Below are 21,075 nucleotides of genomic sequence, written 5' to 3'. Positions count from 1 at the left end.
TTATAACATCAAACATTATCAACATTAAACATAATAAACATTATAAACATTCAACATTATAACATCAAACATTATCAACATTAAACATAATAAACATTATAAACATTCAACATTATAACATCAAACATTATCAACATTAAACATAATAAACATTAAACATTGTAAACATTATAAACATTCAACATTATAACATCAAACATGATCAACATTAAACATTATAAACATTCAACAATATAACATCAAACATTATCAACATTAAGCATAATAAACCTTAAATATTCAACTTTAGAACATCAAACATTATCAACATTAAACATAATAAACATTATACAAATTCAACATTATAACATCAAACATTATCAACATTAAACATAATAAACATTATACACATTCAACATTATAACATCAAACATGATCCACATTAAACATAATAATCATTATACACATTCACCATTATAACATCAAACATTATCAACATTAAACATAATAAACATTATACACATTCAACATTATAACATTAAACATTGTCAACATTAAACATAATAAACATTAAACATTATAAACATTCACGGCATTTCAATTCTACACATCAAACATTATTTAAATTAACATTATAAACATTAGACATGATAAACATTCAACATAATAAAAATCAAACATTATAAAGCTTTAACATTATAAACGAAATAAACATCAAACATTGTACACATCACACATAATTAACATTAAATGTTTTAAATATTAAACATTATAAAGCTTCAACACTATAAACACTAAACACAATAAATATTAAAGATGATACATTTTCAACATAATAAATATTAAAAATTCTACACATCAAACATTAATAACATCAAACATTATAAACATTAAAGATGATAAACTTCACACAATAAACATTAAACGTTATAAACCTTCAACATAACAAAAATCAAACATTGTAAAGCTTCGACATTATAAACAATAAACATTATGCACATCAAATATAATTAACATAAAAAACATAAATAACATTAAACATTATAAACCTTCAATGTAATAAAAATCAAATATTATGAAGCTTTAACATTATAAACATAATAAACATACACATACATTTTTTATAAACATTAAACAATATACACATTCAACATTATAAACATTCACATAATAAAAATTAAACATTATGAACATTCAACATTACAAACATTAAACATTATAAATATTCAACATTATACACATCAAACATTATAAACATTAAACAATATAAACACTATGAAGTTTCACCATTATGAACATTAAACATAATAAACTTTCAACCTAATAAACATTAAACATTTTACACATCAAACATTATTAACATTGAACATTATAAACATTAAAGATGATGAACCTTCAACATAATACAAATCAAATATTATGAAGCTTCAACATTATAAACATTAAACATTATAAACCCTTAACATAATAAAAATCAAACATTTTAAAGCTTCAACATTATAAACATTACAAATTATAAACCATTAACATAACAAACATGAAACATTATAAACATTCGACATTATACACATCAAACATTATTAACATTCAACATAATAAACTATAAACATAATAAACATTCAACATAATAAACTATAAACATAATAAACTATAAACATAATAAACATTCAACATAATAAACTAAAAACATAATAAACATTCAACATAATAAACTATAAACATAATAAACTACAACATAATAAACATTCAACATAATCAACTATAAACATAATAAACATTCAACATACTAAACTATAAACATAATAAACATTCAACATTTTAAAGCTTCAACATTATAAACATTACAAATTATAAACCATTAACATAACAAACATGAAACATTATAAACATTCAACATTATACACATCAAACATTATTAACATTCAACATAATAAACTATAAACATAATAAACTATAAACATAATAAACATTCAACATAATAAACATTCAACATAATAAACTATAAACATAATAATCATTCAACATAATAAACTATAAACATAATAAACATTCAACATAATAAACTATAAACATAAACATTCAACATAATAAACATTCAACATAATAAACTATAAACATAACAAACATTCAACATAATAAATTATAAACATAATAAACTATAAACATAATAAACATTCAACATAATAAACTATAAACATAATAACAATTCAACATAATAAACATTCAACATAATAAACTATAAACATAATAAACTATAAACATAATAAACATTCAACATAATAAACTATAAACATAATAAACTACAACATAATAAACATTCAACATAATAAACTGTAAACATAATAAACATTCAACATAATAAACTACAAACATAATAAACATTCAACATAATAAACATTCAACATAATAAACTATAAACATAATAAACATTCAACATAATAAACATTCACACAATAAACATTCAACATAATAAACTATAAACATATTAAAAATTCAACATAATAAACTATAGATTCAACATAATAAACATTCAACATAATAAACATTCACACAATAAACATTCACACAATAAACTATAAACATAATAAACTATATACATAATAAACATTCAACATAATAAACTATAAACATAATAAAGATTCAACATAATAAACTATAAACATAATAAACATTCAACATAATAAACTATAAACATAATAATGATTCAACATAATAAACTATAAACATAATAAACATTCAACATAATAAACTATAAACATAATAAACATTAAACATACTAAACTATAAACATAATAAACATTCAACATAATAAACTATAAACATAATAAACTATAAACATAATAAACATTCAACATAATAAACATTCACACAATAAACATTCAACATAATAAACTATAAACACATTAAAAATTCAACATAATAAACTATAGATTCAACATAATAAACATTAAACATAATAAACATTCACACAATAAACATTCAACATAATAAACTATAAACATAATAAACTATAAACATAATAAACATTCAACATAATAAACTATAAACATAATAAAGATTCAACATAATAAACTATAAACATAATAAACATTCAACATAATAAACTATAAACATAATAATGATTCAACATAATAAACTATAAACATAATAAACATTCAACATAATAAACTATAAACATAATAAACATTCAACATACTAAACTATAAACATAATAAACATTCAACATAATAAACTATAAACATAATAAACTATAAACATAATAAACATTCAACATAATAAACATTCACACAATAAACATTCAACATAATAAACTATAAACATATTAAAAATTCAACATAATAAACTATAGATTCAACATAATAAACATTCAACATAATAAACATTCACACAATAAACATTCACACAATAATCTATAAACATAATAAACTATATACATAATAAACATTCAACATAATAAACTATAAACATAATAAAGATTCAACGTAATAAACTATAAACATAATAAAGATTCAACATAATAAACTATATACATAATAAAGATTCAACATAATAAACTATAAACATAATAAAGATTCAACATAATGAACTATAAACATAATAAACATTCAACATAATAAACATTCAACATAATAAACATTCAACATAATAAACTATAAACATATTACAAATTCAACATAATAAACTATAAACATAATAAACATTCAACACTCCAACTTTGGCGTTTTGTCAACACATTTATTGATGATTCATTTCTGCTGGAGCAGCAATGAAACCCTTTTTCCCCGCCTTGTGACGTCATGAAGTATGAAGGCCAGCGGGCACAGACCGATGGCGACATCTTGTGGTGGAAAAAGTGAACAGCAGCTCGTCGCTCTCTGACGTCATTGACTTGATTAGGACCGGTGCAGATGATTGGCTTGAAAGGTGACTGTAATCACTGTGTGTGTGTGTGTGTGTGTGTGTGTGTGTGTGTGTGTGTGTGTGTGTGTGTGTGTGTGTGTGTGTGTGTGTGTGTGTGTGTGTGTGTGTGTGTCTAAGATGATTGACAGATTGATCGTTAGCATAAACATTTCCTTGGGGGGTTCACTTCTTGGGGAAAAACTTCCGGAAGACGCCCTTCCTGGTCTTGCTCCCGTTGTCGTCCGGGACCTGCAGGACCCGGGTGCGAGGGGCCGGGGGCGGAGCCTCTGAAGGAGGCGGGTCTTGTGGTGTGACAGAGAAAGAGACTCGCTAGCGTGCTCAATGACCAATCTGCTATCAAACGCCCTCACCTTTCCTGAGGACCTGGTCTCGGCCGCCTGGACTGACGTGGTCCTGGTGGAGGGTGTGCGGGGGTTTGGGCGGGGGCTGACTCTCCGTGGACGTTTGTCTCTTGCGGCCAACACTCCTGATGGTCAGAACAATCATGGACAGTTCAGTGCTGTGAATGTGTGCGCGGGTGCGGGTGCGGGTGTGGGTGTGTGTTGTCACCACGAGTCATCCGAGTCATCTCCGTCCAGTCCAGAAAGAGTCTGCAGCGTCTTCAACCAAAGCTGCTGGAGGTCACGTGTGGACGCCGCAAACAAATACTGCGCACCTTCGTCCAGTCTGGCATGCACACACACACAAAGTGAATTACCGTGGGTGGGTGTGTGGGTGTGGTCGACTCACAGGACTTTGAAGGTGTTCTCTTTGCTTCTGAGGTGAGGGTCCTCCTTGCAGACGGCCCCCAGCAAGCTGACAGGAGGCCACCTAGAGGTTCCCTGTGGAACAACAGCACAGGTTAGCTCCTCCTCCTCCTCCTCCTTCTTCTTCATTACCTGAGCGGCCGCCGCACGGTCCTGGTACAGGTGCAGCGTGTTTCCCTCCACGACAGCGAAGACCTCCTCCCAGTGGTCCAAGTGGGCCCGAGTGCGACCCTGTAGCGTCAGTGGGACGGTCGGAGGCAGGTCAGCCTATCATTTGGTTTTTCCCATATGCTAACTGTTATCATGCTAATGTTAGCATGTGTCGAGTACCAAGTGGTATGGCTCTAAGGTGTACCATGGTAAAATTGGTGGGAAAAAAGTAGGGATGCTAACGTGTCAAGTACCAAGTTGTATGACTCTAGTCTTAGGTGTATAATGGTCAAATTGGCCAAAAACGTTAGCATGCTAATGTTAACGTGTTAAAATGCTAACGATAAGATGTTAACACTTAACATGTGTCAAGTACCAAGTTGTATGACTCTAGTCTTAGGTGTGTAATGGTCAAATTGCCGAAAAACGTTAGCATGCAAATTTTAACGTGTTAAAAGGCTAATGTTAACATGCTAACACTTAACATGTGTCAAGTACCGAGTTGTATGGCTCTAAGGTGTACAACGGTAAAATTGGTGAAAAACGTTAGCATGTTAATGTTAACGTGTTAAAATGCTAACACTTAACATGCGTGAAGTACCAAGTTGTATGACTCTAGTCTTATGTGTATAATGGTCAAATTGGCGGAAAAAAAAAAACGTTAGCATGCTAATGTTAACGTGTTAAAATGCTAACGTTAAGATGCTAACACTTAACATGTGTCAAGTACCAAGTTGTATGACTCTAGTCTTAGGTGTATAATGGTCAAATTGGCGGAAAAAAAATGTTAGCATGCTAATGTTAACGTGTTAAAATGCTAACGTTAAGATGCTAACACTTAACATGTGTCAAGTACCGAGTTGTATGACTCTAGTCTTAGGTGTATAATGGTCAAATTGGCGGAAAAAAACATTAGCATGCTAATGTTAACGTGTTAAAATGCTAACGTTAACATGCTAACACTTAACATGTGTCAAGTACCAAGTTGTATGACTCTAGTCTTAGGTGTATAATGGTGAAATTGCCGAAAAACGTTAGCATGCAAATGTTAACGTGTTAAAAGGCTAATGTTAACATGCTAACACTTAACATGTGTCAAGTATCGAGTTGTATGACTCTAAGGTGTACAACGGTAAAATTGGCGAAAAACGTTAGCATTTTAATGTTAACGTGTTAAAATGCTAACACTTAACATGTGTGAAGTACCAAGTTGTATGACTCTAGTCTTAGGTGTATAATGGTCAAATTGGCGGAAAAAAAACGTTAGCATGCTAATGTTAACGTGTTAAAATGCTAACGTTAACATGCTAACACTTAACATGTGTCAAGTACCAAGTTGTATGACTCTAGTCTTAGGTGTATAATGGTCAAATTGGCGGAAAAAAACGTTAGCATGCTAATGTTAACGTGTTAAAATGCTAACGTTAACATGCTAACACTTAACATGTGTCAAGTACCAAGTTGTATGACTCTGAGCTGTACAACGCCAAATTTGGCCAAAAAAAAGTTAGCATGCTAATCTCAGGATGTTAGCATGCTAAGAGAGTCCACACGGAGGCTACTTACCGTGCTCCCGCCACGCTTCATCTTGATCTCCAGCGTTCCCTCCAGTGTGTGGGTTGCCTAGGAAACGGTAGACCGTTAACAAACAAGACATGTCTCCATGGCAACGGTTGTCTGACCTCAGCTGTGGACTCTTCTTCTTCTTCTTCTTCTTCTACGTCGTCTTCTTCTGTTTCGTCGTCCCTTCGTGGCTGCTGAGGTGCTTGAGGAAGCTCCGCCCCCGCAGAAGGACGGTCACATGACACAGGATCCACCTTGGCGGCGGGACGCAGCAGGTCAGGAAGTCGGCCGCCGGCTGGTTGGTTTGGAGGAGGAGACAAGCCGGGCTTTGGAGGCAAAAGAGGTTTGACTTTGGAGTAGGAACAGTGTTCAGGAGGTCTCAGGGTAGAGGCGTTTGGTGCTGGGCTTCTTCCATCCCGATTGTGGTCCTCCTCCTCCTCCTCCTCCTTGTGATATTTTCTCCTGCTGCTGGAGGAGTCAGGGAGTAGTCCGGTCCAGCGGTCTTTGTGCCTCTTTGTGTCGCTCTGAGAACTCCTAAGATCCGAGGTCTTACGGAGGGATGAAACTCTGGCAGGCGGTCTCGTCCGGGGGAGATCCTTCTCCTCCTTTTCTCGGAGAGCGAGCCTCCTTTCTCTCTGGAGGACAGAAAGTCTTCATGTGAGAATTGTAAAAACCAGTGGAGAAGCTTTGAACGATGTTGTGAGGAACCGACCTGGGTGGTCTTCTTGTGGAGGGCGCCGAATCGTTCACTCTGGGCCTGGATCATGGCCTCCACGTCCTCCTGCCTCTTCAGGAGATCCACAACATCTGACAGGGAGTCCTGAGAAAGCGCGAGAAGACCTTACAAGCGCACAAAGGGAGGCAGACATGACCATGTTTGAAGACTAACCCCATAGCGGTGGTCCGTCAGAGTCTCCTCGTAGGAGCTGAGCCAGCGCTCGGCCTGTTCCAGTTCCTTCTGCAGGAGCTTCACCTCCAGCTCTTCCTCGTACAGCTGACGGGTGTCCTCCCAGGTCTCCTCCACACGGCGCTCCAGCTCTTCCAGCTCACGGACACGCCCCTCCACCTTGGGGGGGAGGAGCCACAGGTGTGTGCGCGAGGACAACAGAACGTTCAAGTCGCTCAATGGTGCTGAGGCTGACCTCTTTGGACATGAAGGTTCGGTCCTCGAGGAGGCGCCAGCCATCACCTTTCACCTCCTGACACCGGATGACCAGTCTCTCCATCTGGACTTTGTATTCCTGGTGTCTCTTCATTAACTCCTCCAGGTCACTCCCCTCCGCCGCCTCCCCGCTAACCAGCACCAACATCTCCCGCAGCCACGTCCTGACACACACACACTCTTCCAATCAATCAATCAATCAAAGTTGACTTATGTAGACCTTAATCCTGAATGTCTCAATCTTCCATCAGGAACATTTAGGAGATGTAAGGAAGAGGACCTACATGAGCTCGGTCCAGAGGGACAAATACTTCTGGACGTCCTCGGCCTCGCCCAGCATGGCGCGGCGCCGGCTAGCCTTGTCCTGGATGGCGATCCAGCAGGACTGCAGTTCGTCGAGCCTGCGTGTCACAGCCGCCCGGGCCTGGGGATGACGAGCGCTTAAAGTCCGACTCTCGTCTGTGGTCCTGGTCACCTCTCCAGAAATCAGGAGCAGGTCTCTCTGAAGGGACACGTTGCATCATGGGAAACCATAACTGGTCCAGACAACCATGTTCATGCTTGCATTGTGTTAATGTCCAATGTTTAACCTCGAGCGCCTCGTGTTGCTGCAGCCGAGTGTGGATGCCGTGAAGGTCCTGGTCCTGGTCGTCTGAGTCCAGTACGGCCTCCTTCTCGGCCATCCAGCTCTTCAGCTCGTCCACATCGTGGTGAAACTGGTGAATCTCTCTGGCTGACTGCAAGTTCTAGATGAACAGGACATCTTTTATGAGCACCAATGTTCCACCCATGCATCCAAAAAGGGGAACCTGGCTGCACCTGTTCTCTGGTTCTGATGGCAGCATTAAGGTCATCCCACAGCTGACTGAGAGCCTCGTCCCTCCTGCGGGCCTGGCTGTCCTGCTGCAGTCCTCGACCAAGCTGCTGCACGGAGGCCAAGCGACTGCGACCCAGACCTGAGACTTCTGACACCAGAACCTCCAGCTTCTTTTGAAGAACCTGTGCTTGGTGAAAGGACAGTAAGCCAATACGTAACACTCTTTAGCTGTGATGGTCCCAAATGGTCTGTGCACCTCCACATCCTCCAGGTCTTGTCCACAGTCCACCGAGTCCACCAGCGTCTTTTTGGAGTTCAGCCATGTCCGGAGTTCTTTGGCCTCTCTGTCAAACACAAACAGACGTAGCTGGTCCTCCAGAGCGCCACGGCGAGACCGACAAAGTCGCCCAAATGCCTGGAAGAGCTCAGACACAGCCGGCAGAGACCGGCCGACCATGTGGCTGGCAGGACAGGAGGACACAATGTTAGGACATGTCGGGACATCGAGTGACATGTGTCTGACCTGTTGGGATGGCCGAGGTGTTGCAGGGTGTCTCCTCTGTCCTGCAGTCGGTCGAAAGTCCTCCTGTGGTTCTCCAGCTCCACGTCCACCGAGTCTAGCCTCCTCAGCAGGGCCTCTGTGGCCTCCTGACTCCGCCCACTGTCGTAAGACTCGAGCACCCCCTGCTGCTCGTCCAGCCACAGCTGCAGCTCGCACAGCTGTGGGGGGGGGGGAGAGTTGGGATTTGTTGAGGTGTGTCCATTCCTGCTGGTTTTGGGGACATGTGGGAGTGTCACCTCGGTGAGGAAGGCGTGGATGCTGAGCGCCTCCTGGAGGAGCTTCCCCCTTTTCGCCGCCTCTGTCTTCACCTCCTCGTGGACACGCTTGATCTCATCCAGACGTTCCTGGATGTCATGCGAAGCAAAGTGGCGACCTCTGACCTGTTGGCGATGCCAAGGCGTAAAGGACGTGGTCTCCATGTGACAATAAAAACAACGAGGGCTTCTCACCAAGCTGTGCCCGGCCTCCACAACTGCTTGGAGTAAAGGGGCGCGGCTGGAGAGTTCCTGCACGACCACCTGGGAAACAGTGGCAGTGAGGCGGCGAAGCCTGAGGAAAAGGGTGGATGCGGGTGACCTTCTCACCTGGTGCTTGCTGAGGAGCTGCTGGGAGCTGCTCAAAGAGCCTCCGCAGTCTGTGGACGAAACAGTGGCCAGTCGCTGTCTGAGCCAGTCCAGTTCTTCCTCCTGGTCTCTGGTGAACTGAAAAAGAACCTGCCAGGCCTCCAGGGTCTCCCTGCGACTCTGCAGGGGCTGCGACAGGCTGTTATACCTGCAGGACAACACCCGCAACTTATCCGTCTTGTACCCCCGTACGTGCAAAGTGAGGATGCGAGAGACGCGTCCCACCTGTGGACGATGTTGGAAACTCGGTTCTGGAGCTCCTGTGCTCGGAAGTTCCCCTCCGAGTGGAACTTCTCCACCGTCTCCACAAAACTCTGCAGAGAGATTTTGGACTCTGAGCTGACTTTTATCCCTCATATCCAAAATATTACAACCAACGGTTACGGTGTTAGTTCATTTTGAACATTCAATGCTTTATCAGTATCAACCCTCGTACAAAACATGCTCATTGTAGCGATTAATACTGACTTCCTTGTTTTGATTTGAAAAAACTACAGTTCTTCTTTTGTATATTGTGCTACTGAGCTAACGTTATGTATTGATTTGAATTAAATATTATCATTATTGAGTTTATTTTATTTTTTAGTATCAAATGTTTGAAAATATTTATAGTTTGCCAATACGGCCGGGTTAACTTATAAAGTGACATTTTAAATTTCCCGGGAAATATCCGGCTGAAACGTCGCGGTATGATGACGTATGTGCGTGACGAAGTCAGAGTAACGGAAGTTATGGTACCCCGTAGAATCCTATACAAAAAGCTCTGTTTTCATTTCATAATTCCACAGTATTCTGGACATCTTTTGCAATTTGTTTAATGAACAATGAAGGCTGCAAAGAAGACAGTTGTAGGTGGGATCGGTGTATTAGCAGCGGACTACAGCAACACAACCAGGAGGACTTTGTTGGAGCGCTATCCGCGCTAGCCGCCGACCTCACCTTGACTTCCTACGTCTCCGGGCCGCCAAACGCATCGGGTGAAGTCCTTCGTCCTTCCGCCGATCGCTGGAACGCCGGTGAGCACGGGTGTTGATGAGCAGATGAGGGCTGGCTGGCGTAGGTGGAGAGCTAATGTTTTTAGCATAGCTCTGTGCAGTCCAGTTGCTAAGTTAGCTTCAATGGCGTCGTTAGCAACAGCATTGTTAACCTTCGCCAGCCTGGAAAGCATTAACCGTGTATTTACATGTCCACGGTTTAATAGTATTGTTGATTTTCTATCTATACTTCCAGTCAGGGGTTTATTTCTTTTGTTTCTATATGCAGTTAAAGCAAGATGCTATCACGTTAGCTCGTAGCTAAAGCATTTCGTGGAGATAAAAGGCACTGAATGTCCATTTCGCGTGCTCGACTCTCATTTTCAAGAGGATATAGTATCCGAGGTGGTTTGAAATACAAATCCGTGATCCACAATAGGAAAAGGAGAGAGTGTGGAATCCAATGAGCCAGCTTGTATTCTAGTCCGTCACTCTAACGTTCCTCATCCACGAATCTTTCATCCTCGCTCAAATGAATGGGGTAATGGTCCGAATCGCTCTAGCTGCGTTGAAAACAATAGGAAAATATGAGGGAGTGAACAACTGACAACGTCACGCTACTTCCGCTACAGGCAAGGCTTTTTTTTATCAGAGACCAAAAGTTGCGAACTTTATCGTCGTTGTTCTCTACTAAATCCTTTCAGCAAAAATATGGCAATATCGCGAAATGATCAAGTATGACACATAGAATGGATCTGCTATTCCCGTTTAAAAAAAAAAAATCATTTCAGTAGGCCTTTAACGTTATGTATTGATTTGAATTAAATATTATTATTATTGAGTTTATTTTATTTTTTAGTATCAAATGTTTGAAAATATTTATAGTTTAAATAAAAAAAATACATACATTTCAGGCAAATTGATGCACTTTAAATCTTTTCTGTTACAGTTTAAGAAACAATGTTATGCGGAGGCGCACTTTTTAACAATTTTTCTATTTCTGCACGCGTTGTGACGAGGGCCAGAGGGCGGGCGCACATTACACCAGTTTTAAAGGCCTACTGAAATGATTTTTTTAAAATTTAAACGGGAATAGCAGATCCATTCTATGTGTCATACTTGATCATTTCGCGATATTGCCATATTTTTGCTGAAAGGATTTAGTAGACAAAATCGACGATAAAGTTCGCAACTTTTGCTCGCTGATAAAAAAAAAGCCTTGCCTGTAGCGGAAGTAGCGTGACGTCACAGGAGCTAGTATTCCTCACAATTCCCCATTGTTTACAATGGAGCGAGAGAGATTCGGACCGAGAAAGTGACGATTACCCCATTAATTTGAGCGAGGATGAAAGATTCGTGGATGAGGAACGTTACAGTGAAGGACTAGAGTGCAGTGCAGGACGTATCTTTTTTCGCTCTGACTGTAACTTAGGTACAAGCTGGCTCATTGGATTCCACACTCTCTCCTTTTTCGAAACCAAAAAAATAAACCCCTGACTGGAAGGATAGATAGAAAATCAACAATACTATTAAACCGTGGACATGTAAATACACGGTTAATGCTTTCCAGGCTGGCGAAGGTTAACAATGCTGTTGCTAACGACGCCATTGAAGCTAACTTAGCAACCAGACCGCACAGAGCTATGCTAAAAACATTAGCTCTCCACCTACGCCAGCCAGCCCTCATCTACTCATCAACACCCGTGCTCACCTGCGTTCCAGCGATCGGCAGAAGGACGAAGGACTTCACCCGATGCGTTTGCCGGCCCGGAGACGTAGGAAGTCAAGGTGAGGTCGGCGGCTAGCGCGGCTAGCGCGGCTAGCGCGGCTAGCGCGGCTAGCGCGGCTAGCGCTCCAACAAAGTCCTCCTGGTTGTGTTGCTGTAGTCCGCTGCTAATACACCGATCCCACCTACAACTGTCTTCTTTGCAGCCTTCATTGTTCATTAAACAAATTGCAAAAGATGTCCAGAATACTGTGGAATTATGAAATGAAAACAGAGCTTTTTGTATAGGATTCTACGGGGTACCATAACTTCCGTTATACTGACTTCGTCACGCGCATACGTCATCATACCGCGACGTTTCAGCCGGATATTTCCCGGGAAATTTTACATGTCACTTTATAAGTTAACCCGGCCGTATTGGCATGTGTTATAATGTTAAGATTTCATCATTGATATATAAACTATCAGACTGCGTGGTCGCTAGTAGTGGCTTTCAGTAGGCCTTTAAAGTCGCTTTTAAAGTTCAATGTTTAGTTTTTAAATCTTATCCGTCTGACCTGCTTTTATCATATCAACCATAACAGAAAATGAGGTCCTTTGATCTTTGCCACATACCAGAAAAAAGAACCACTACAACCCCCACTTGTGGAACCACCTTCCAGAGAGACTCAGGACCGCAGGACTGAGTTTTAAACTTTTCATCATTTTTATTCTGTTATTCGTTATTTTATTTAGTGCTAATATTACTACTAATATTCTCACTATTTTATGTTTTTATTGATCTACTATTCACATTTTATTTTAACATATTATCTTTTAAATATAAGTTTTTTTTTACACACCTGCAGTCTGTCTCGCAGTCCGTCCACCTCGTCCTCCAGACTCTGCAGCGTCTTCAGCAGGGTGTTGACTGAAGGTAGGTCACTCCCGCAGTCCTCATTGGCCACACCCCTCTCTACTGACTCCACCCACTCGTCCATGTCATCCAGGGAGCGCTGGAACTGCAGCGCCTGGAAAGGAGCATTGTTCAGCAGAGGTTATTAAGTTTTTTTTTACTTAGAATATGTTCCCCTAGTGTCCAAAAAACTGTAAATTAAGTCTTTGTTACTTAGAATATGTTCCCCTAGTGTCCAAAAAAGAAGGGTTCGGTGAATGCGCATATGAAACTGGTGGGGTTCGGTACCTCCAACAAGGTCAAGAACCACTGGGTTAGAGTGTCCGCCTTGAGATGGGTAGGTTGTGAGTTCAAACCCCGGCCGAGTCATACCATTTTTCAAGGTATGGCAGGTTGATCTTGCCCCAAGAGGAGAGGTTCAAGTACCTCGTAGTCTTGTGTCCTGGGTATGACTCAAAACTGCATCCGGTGATGAGGCTTCAGTTCGGGAGTTCTGGAGTTTTGGGGAAGGTGGAGTTACCCCTCAGTCATCATTGCTCCCAGGTCCACTCTGACCCGGGGTGGTAGTACCTGTCAGGGTCCCAGCTATGGGTTGAATAGCATTTCAAAGACCTCAACGGTGGAAGTGGCGGAGGATGACACTGCATGTCACAACGGCACTGAAGGCGGATGAAGGCTGCAACAGAGAGTGGTCTCCAGTCGTCATGGATCCATGCCACTGGATCAAGGCCCCTCTCTGCCAAGGACCGTGTGGTGGCTGCAAGACGTCACGCGCAGGCGTCCTCCCGAATGGGAATCCATCCATTCTGAGGACAGTCATACTCGACTACGAGTGACTGCCGATGATGATTGACATGAGTTCTGTGAGAACCCCCCACCTTCCAGGATCATAGGACTCGCTCACTAATCCATATTGTATTTGTCTTTTGGTCCAAGTTTACTTCTCTGTAGCCTGATCTCAAATAAATAACTGAAAGACCTTAGCTTTCTCTGGACATTTCTTTATTGAATAGGAACAAATCCAAAATCTTCAGAAGATTTCTACTGCCTATCAGTACCTGATACGCCTCCTGCAGTCGGTTCTTTTTCTCCTCACAGCTCCTCAGTAGACCGCCCCAGCCCTCCGTCAGCTCCTTGAGACGAAGAGGCACCTTAGCCTCGGCAGCACCACCGTCGGGTAGCAGCTTGTCGGCTTCCTGCAAGCACCCGGGCCATCAACACACCTCCTCACTCATGACTAGGCAAGCACACCTTCATGAGAGCGTCCACTCGGTAGCGGTTGGCCAAGAGCTCAGCTTCGAAACTTTGATGTTTCAACACTTTGGCCTGAAGGTTGGTTGGTTCTCTCCAGCTCTCATCCGACGCCACTGCCTGACGCTCGTTCAGCCACACACACACCTGTAAATCCCAAGGACCCCCATCCATTAGTCTGGCCAAGTCTACTAGAGTTGTGTTTACTCTGGTCAAGTACAATAGAGTCTATTTGAGTAATATAGATTGGTCGAGTCTAGTAGAGTCCAGTTCATTAGAGTCTGGTCAAGTCTAGAAGAGACTTGTTGACTCTGGTCAAGTACAATAGAGTCTATTTGAGTAATAGAGCTTGGTGGAGTGTAGTAGAATCCAGTTCATTAGAGTCTGGTCAAGTCCAGTAGTCTTGTTGACTTTGGTCAAGTACAATAGAGTCTATTTGAGTAATAGAGCTTGGTGGAGTGTAGTAGAATCCAGTTCATTAGAGTCTGGTCAAGTCCAGTAGTCTTGTTGACTTTGGTCAAGTACAATAGAGTTTATTTGAGTCTAATAGAGTTTGGTCAAGTCTAGTATAGTCCAGTTCATTAGAGTCTGGACAAGTCCAGTAGTCTTGTTGACTCTGGTCAAGTACAATAGAGTATATTTGAGTAATAGAGCTTGGTGGAGTGTAGTAGAATCCAGTTCATTAGAGTCTGGTCAAGTCCAGTAGTCTTGTTGACTCTGGTCAAGTACAATAGAGTTTATTTGAGTCTAATAGAGTTTGGTCAAGTCTAGTATAGTCCAGTTCATTAGAGTCTGGACAAGTCCAGTAGAGTCTTGTTGACTCTGGTCAAGTATTACAGAGTCTATCTAAGTCCAATAGAGTTTGGTCAAATCTTGTTCAGTTTATTAGAGTCTCGCCAAGTCCAGTAGAGTCTTGTTGACTATGGTCAAGTACAATAGAGTCTATTTGAGTCATATAGTTTGCTCGAGTCCAGTCGAGTCCAGTTCATTAGAGGGTGGTGAAGTCCAGTATTGTCTATTACAGAGTGTATCTAAGTCTAATAGAGTTTGGTCGAGTCTAGTAGAGTCCAGTTCATTAGAGTCTGGTCAAGTCTAGAAGAGACTTGTTGACTCTGGTCAAGTACAATAGAGTCTATTTGAGTAATAGAGTTTGGTCGAGTCTAGTAGAGTCCAGTTCATTAGAGTCTGGTCAAGTCTAGAAGAGACTTGTTGACTCTGGTCAAGTACAATAGAGTATATTTGAGTCTAATAGAGTTTGGTCAAGTCTAGTATAGTCAATCAATCAATCAATTAATCAATGTTTATATAGCCCTAAATCACAAGTGTCTCAAAGGGCTGTCCAGTTCATTAGAGTCTGGACAAGTCCAGTAGAGTCTTGTTGACTCTGGTCAAGTATTACAGAGTCTATCTAAGTCCAATAGAGTTTGGTCAAATCTTGTTCGGTTTATTAGAGTCTCGCCAAGTCCAGTAGAGTCTTGTTGACTCTGGTCAAGTATTACAGAGTCTATCTAAGTCCAATAGAGTTTGGTCAAATCTTGTTCAGTTTATTAGAGTCTCGCCAAGTCCAGTAGAGTCTTGTTGACTATGGTCAAGTACAATAGAGTCTATTTGAGTCATATAGTTTGCTCGAGTCCAGTCGAGTCCAGTTCATTAGAGGCTGGTCAAGTCCAGTATTGTCTATTACAGAGTGTATCTAAGTCTAATAGAGTTTGGTCGAGTCTAGTAGAGTCCAGTTCATTAGAGTCTGGTCAAGTCTAGAAGAGACTTGTTGACTCTGGTCAAGTACAATAGAGTCTATTTGAGTAATAGAGCTTGGTGGAGTGTAGTAGAATCCAGTTCATTAGAGTCTGGTCAAGTCCAGTAGTCTTGTTGACTCTGGTCAAGTACAATAGAGTTTATTTGAGTCTAATAGAGTTTGGTCAAGTATAGTATAGTCCAGTTCATTAGAGTCTGGACAAGTCCAATAGTCTTGTTGACTCTGGTCAAGTACAATAGAGTTTATTTGAGTCTAATAGAGTTTGGTCAAGTCTAGTATAGTCCAGTTCATTAGAGTCTGGTCAAGTCCAGTAGTCTTGTTGACTCTGGTCAAGTACAATAGAGTCTATTTGAGTCTAATAGAGTTTGGTCAAGTCTAGTATAGTCCAGTTCATTAGAGTCTGGACAAGTCCAGTAGTCTTGTTGACTCTGGTCAAGTACAATAGAGTCTATTTGAGTCTAATAGAGTTTGGTCAAGTCTAGTATAGTCCAGTTCATTAGAGTCTGGTCAAGTCCAGTAGTCTTGTTGACTCTGGTCAAGTACAATAGAGTTTATTTGAGTCTAATAGAGTTTGGTCAAGTCTAGTATAGTCCAGTTCATTAGAGTCTGGACAAGTCCAGTAGTCTTGTTGACTCTGGTCAAGTACAATAGAGTTTATTTGAGTCTAATAGAGTTTGGTCAAGTCTAGTATAGTCCAGTTCATTAGAGTCTGGACAAGTCCAGTAGTCTTGTTGACTCTGGTCAAGTACAATAGAGTTTATTTGAGAATATTAGAGTTTGGTCAAGTCTAGTATAGTCCAGTTCATTAGAGTCTGGTCAAGTCCAGTAGTCTTGTTGACTCTGGTCAAGTACAATAGAGTTTATTTGAGTCTAATAGAGTTTGGTCAAGTCTAGTATAGTCCAGTTCATTAGAGTCTGGACAAGTCCAGTAGTCTTGTTGACTCTGGTCAAGTACAATAGAGTTTATTTGAGTCTAATAGAGTTTGGTCAAGTCTAGTATAGTCCAGTTCATTAGAGTCTGGACAAGTCCAGTAGAGTCTTGTTGACTCTGGTCAAGTATTACAGAGTCTATCTAAGTCCAATAGAGTTTGGTGAAATCTTGTTCAGTTTATTAGAGTTTCGCCAAGTCCAGGAGAGTCTTGTTGACTATGGTCAAGTACAATAGAGTCTATTTGAGTCATATAGTTTTCTCGAGTCCAGTCGAGTCCAGTTCATTAGAGGCTGGTCAAGTCCAGTATTGTCTATTACAGAGTGTATCTAAGTCTAATAGAGTTTGGTCGAGTCTAGTAGAGTCCAGTTCATTAGAGTCTGGTCAAGTCTAGAAGAGACTTGTTGACTCTGGTCAAGTACAATAGAGTCTATTTGAGTAATAGAGCTTGGTTGAGTGTAGTAGAATCCAGTTCATTAGAGTCTGGTCAAGTCCAGTAGTCTTGTTGACTCTGGTCAAGTACAATAGAGTCTATTTGAGTCTAATAGAGTTTGGTCAAGTCTAGTATAGTCCAGTTCATTAGAGTCTGGTCAAGTCCAGTAGTCTTGTTGACTCTGGTCAAGTACAATAGAGTTTATTTGAGTCTAATAGAGTTTGGTCAAGTCTAGTATAGTCCAGTTCATTAGAGTCTGGACAAGTCCAGTAGTCTTGTTGACTCTGGTCAAGTACAATAGAGTTTATTTGAGTCTAATAGAGTTTGGTCAAGTCTAGTATAGTCCAGTTCATTAGAGTCTGGACAAGTCCAGTAGAGTCTTGTTGACTCTGGTCAAGTATTACAGAGTCTATCTAAGTCCAATAGAGTTTTGGTCAAATCTTGTTCGGTTTATTAGAGTCTCGCCAAGTCCAGTAGAGTCTTGTTGACCATAGTCAAGTACAATAGAGTCTATTTGAGTCATATAGTTTGCTCGAGTCCAGTCGAGTCCAGTTCATTAGAGGCTGGTCAAGTCCAGTATTGTCTATTACAGACTGTATCTAAGTCTAATAGAGTTTGGTCGAGTCTAATAGAGTCCAGTTCATTAGAGTCTGGTCAAGTCTAGAAGAGACTTGTTGACTCTGGTCAAGTACAATAGAGTCTATTTGAGTAATAGAGTTTGGTCGAGTCTAGTAGAGTCCAGTTCATTAGAGTCTGGTCAAGTCTAGAAGAGACTTGTTGACTCTGGTCAAGTACAATAGAGTCTATTTGAGTAATAGAGCTTGGTGGAGTGTAGTAGAATCCAGTTCATTAGAGTCTGGTCAAGTCCAGTAGTCTTGTTGACTCTGGTCAAGTACAATAGAGTTTATTTGAGTCTAATAGAGTTTGGTCAAGTCTAGTATAGTCCAGTTCATTAGAGTCTGGACAAGTCCAGTAGAGTCTTGTTGACTCTGGTCAAGTATTACAGAGTCTATCTAAGTCCAATAGAGTTTGGTCAAATCTTGTTCGGTTTATTAGAGTCTCGCCAAGTCCAGTAGAGTCTTGTTGACTATGGTCAAGTACAATAGAGTCTATTTGAGTCATATAGTTTGCTCGAGTCCAGTTGAGTCCAGTTCATTAGAGGCTGGTCAAGTCCAGTATTGTCTATTACAGAGTGTATCTAAGTCTAATAGAGTTTGGTGGAATGTAGTCGAGTATAAATGACCCTAAAACACATCAGTTAAAACAGGGAAATAGTGAAAATTGGGAAATTTGCCATTTCAACTTATGAATCTGCCGTACTTTCAATATTTACAACTCTTAGTAGTGTCCCACTGTACAATATTTTAGGCCAGAACTTTGTGTGTACCAAACACTTCCCAATCACTCTCGTATGGATCATATACCGATACTACCCTTGGTATCGACACCACCAATTTTCGGATGGACTGACAGTTGTTGTTATATTATCATCTCTCTAGACTTAGTACTTATTTCTTCTCCCGTTAAATCTAGGTTAGCTTTTTTTTGTTTATTTTATTTTATTTTTTTAAATTTTTAATTTTTAATTTTTTTATTTTATTTATTTATTTTTTAAAATTTATTTATATTTTTTATTTTTAAAAAAAATAAAATAAAATTAAAAAATAAAATAAAATAAAAACTAGGTTAGCTTAGCTATTAGCGTGCCTGCCCCTGCTTGCTCTCGGTGATTAACATGTTTAGCCTCGTCCTCCAGTGATAATGTTACATGATCATGAGACTTACGATACCAGGAAAATCTATTTATTTGCGGTAATGGAAGTGATTATTATAGATTTAGACTGTATGGAGACACAGAGTTGCTAGCCGCTTGTCAGTCGGGGGACTACAAACCCACACATTATCAGCCACACATTATCAGCCACACAGTATCGATGTTGTGATTGGCATTCAAATAGATTCATCTTTAATGGTTGATCAAATACGTCACGAAAATCGGCCGATACTGATCGATCGGCACAGCCCTAATGCTAGTTGGATGTTGAACATGATTTGGATAAAAACTGAGCTGCTAGAGTCGATTGTGAATGTGGGACGGTGTGACGGCAGAATGGTGCGAATCCGCCAAGTCAGTCACTGTTGGTCTGGTCTGGTAGAGTCCAGTACGGTCTATTTGAGTCTGGTCAAGTCTAGTAGACGAGTCCAGTAGCACCTGGTAGCTGTTGGACAGGAAGTGCTGTAGCTGCAGTGACCGTTGCAGAGCTTCCTGACGAGACCTGGTCTGCTGCTGCAGATGACTCCGCCTACGGACAGACAAACAGGTGTGAGCGGGGACGGCTCATGCGCCACCTGACGTCAACTTAAGCCTTACCTAGCAACGAGCATTTTGGTTTTTGCTCTGATGTTGTCAGAATCAAAGTGTTTCTGCTGGGTCATCTTCTGTGCCAGTTTCTCCACCTGGTCCACTTGGTCCAGCTGAGCCTCCAGAGCCTCCTCAAACTGAACGTGCTTCCTCTGCAGGGTCTCCACCTCGGTGACGGAGCTCTACGAACACATCAGAAGTTTGCATGACGATCCTGAAGGTGACCGTTTAAAGTTGAGGTTGACGTCAGCCTTACCCCAAGGTCCTGATTGGCCAGGACTGCTTCCTTGTTACTAATCCAACTCTCACACTGCTCGACTGAAGCCAGAAAAACCTGCAGAGATCTCTAATGAGTCAGTCCAGAGCTTTGAAGGATCTGCTTGGATCTGTCACAGGTCAAAACCATGTTTCACGTAAACCAACCTGCAGTGAGCGCGCCTGCTCCAGCATTGTGCTGCGGTTCTGCCAGGCTCGGTCCAATCCATCTTTGGCATCTTCTAACTGGCTGAGAGCCTTCTGAATTTCTGCCTTCCAGCTGGGGCCTGACCGGATCAGACTGAGCCCAAAGTCTCGGACAGACTCGACACGCTCGGTCCGGGTGTCAATCTCCGTCTGCAGAAAGAAACGTAAAACGTGTGGTCCTGCAGAATCGATGATGATGTGGGTATGATGGGGGCCAGCCAGACTACCTTACGGTCCTGGTGCTCCACAATGAGGCGGTCAGCCTCTGCTCGGGTCTTTGGGAGACCTTTCTCAGCCAGTTCACTGCTTTGTTTGAGGGTCCAGTCCAGCAGGAGGCGCTGGTTCGCCTTAAAGAGGTGCAGCTGATGAGCCTCCTGAAGTTTTTGCTTCCTAAAACAAAAACATCTTCAATAGGTGCGACTGTAATTTTAACTCATTCCTGTGGGGATCCTGCGTGTGACTGAAGCATTAAGGAGTGGGACTATCCAGGACTAGCTGCAGTGTGCTCAAACAACCAGCAGGTAGCATCAGTGAGCAGATAATTCTGTATCATCTCTTTCGCTAGCTTTAGGTCCAGACCATAGACCTGACAAGAGGTCCAAAACCATCTCACCTGTTGTTCACCTCGTTGTCTAGATCTGTTAGAGCCTTGTGAAGCTTCTCCTGTTTGTCTTCCAGCTTCTTGCTCATCACAGACTGAAGCTTCAAGTGGTGGCGGACATCTTTGTCTAGAACCTGGAATGGGGACACATTTAGGTCTTCGTT

At 40.9% G+C, this 21,075-nt stretch overlaps 1 protein-coding gene across 3 annotated transcripts in view; it reads right to left on the bottom strand.

Moving 5' to 3' along the window:
• Nucleotides 1–3,701: 3,701 nt before the first annotated feature.
• The window catches only part of sptbn5 (spectrin, beta, non-erythrocytic 5), a 49,467-nt gene continuing 32,093 nt past the window's right edge, over nt 3,702–21,075 (bottom strand). For all 3 annotated transcript variants that reach the window (XM_062033759.1, XM_062033760.1, XM_062033761.1), the window contains 28 exons: nt 20,924–21,045; nt 20,538–20,700; nt 20,272–20,460; nt 20,105–20,182; nt 19,858–20,030; nt 19,699–19,789; nt 14,370–14,516; nt 14,177–14,314; nt 13,066–13,233; nt 9,749–9,837; nt 9,485–9,671; nt 9,350–9,418; nt 9,137–9,280; nt 8,862–9,058; nt 8,595–8,799; nt 8,341–8,520; nt 8,112–8,267; nt 7,806–8,023; nt 7,502–7,685; nt 7,249–7,425; nt 7,072–7,179; nt 6,479–6,994; nt 6,363–6,419; nt 4,779–4,877; nt 4,630–4,721; nt 4,450–4,566; nt 4,251–4,366; nt 3,702–4,181 (listed from right to left, as the gene is read on the bottom strand). In XM_062033759.1, the coding sequence (XP_061889743.1) occupies nt 4,063–4,181; nt 4,251–4,366; nt 4,450–4,566; nt 4,630–4,721; nt 4,779–4,877; nt 6,363–6,419; nt 6,479–6,994; nt 7,072–7,179; nt 7,249–7,425; nt 7,502–7,685; nt 7,806–8,023; nt 8,112–8,267; nt 8,341–8,520; nt 8,595–8,799; nt 8,862–9,058; nt 9,137–9,280; nt 9,350–9,418; nt 9,485–9,671; nt 9,749–9,837; nt 13,066–13,233; nt 14,177–14,314; nt 14,370–14,516; nt 19,699–19,789; nt 19,858–20,030; nt 20,105–20,182; nt 20,272–20,460; nt 20,538–20,700; nt 20,924–21,045 (4,299 nt within the window). In that variant the 3' untranslated portion in view covers nt 3,702–4,062. The remainder of the gene's footprint in view (nt 4,182–4,250; nt 4,367–4,449; nt 4,567–4,629; nt 4,722–4,778; nt 4,878–6,362; nt 6,420–6,478; nt 6,995–7,071; nt 7,180–7,248; nt 7,426–7,501; nt 7,686–7,805; nt 8,024–8,111; nt 8,268–8,340; nt 8,521–8,594; nt 8,800–8,861; nt 9,059–9,136; nt 9,281–9,349; nt 9,419–9,484; nt 9,672–9,748; nt 9,838–13,065; nt 13,234–14,176; nt 14,315–14,369; nt 14,517–19,698; nt 19,790–19,857; nt 20,031–20,104; nt 20,183–20,271; nt 20,461–20,537; nt 20,701–20,923; nt 21,046–21,075) is intronic.

Source organism: Entelurus aequoreus, linkage group LG23 (genome assembly GCF_033978785.1).
Source record: "Entelurus aequoreus isolate RoL-2023_Sb linkage group LG23, RoL_Eaeq_v1.1, whole genome shotgun sequence".
Classification (NCBI taxonomy): domain Eukaryota; kingdom Metazoa; phylum Chordata; class Actinopteri; order Syngnathiformes; family Syngnathidae; genus Entelurus; species Entelurus aequoreus.
The sequence above is the reverse complement of the archived record's forward strand: the minus strand, read 5'-3'. Positions and strand labels throughout refer to the sequence as shown.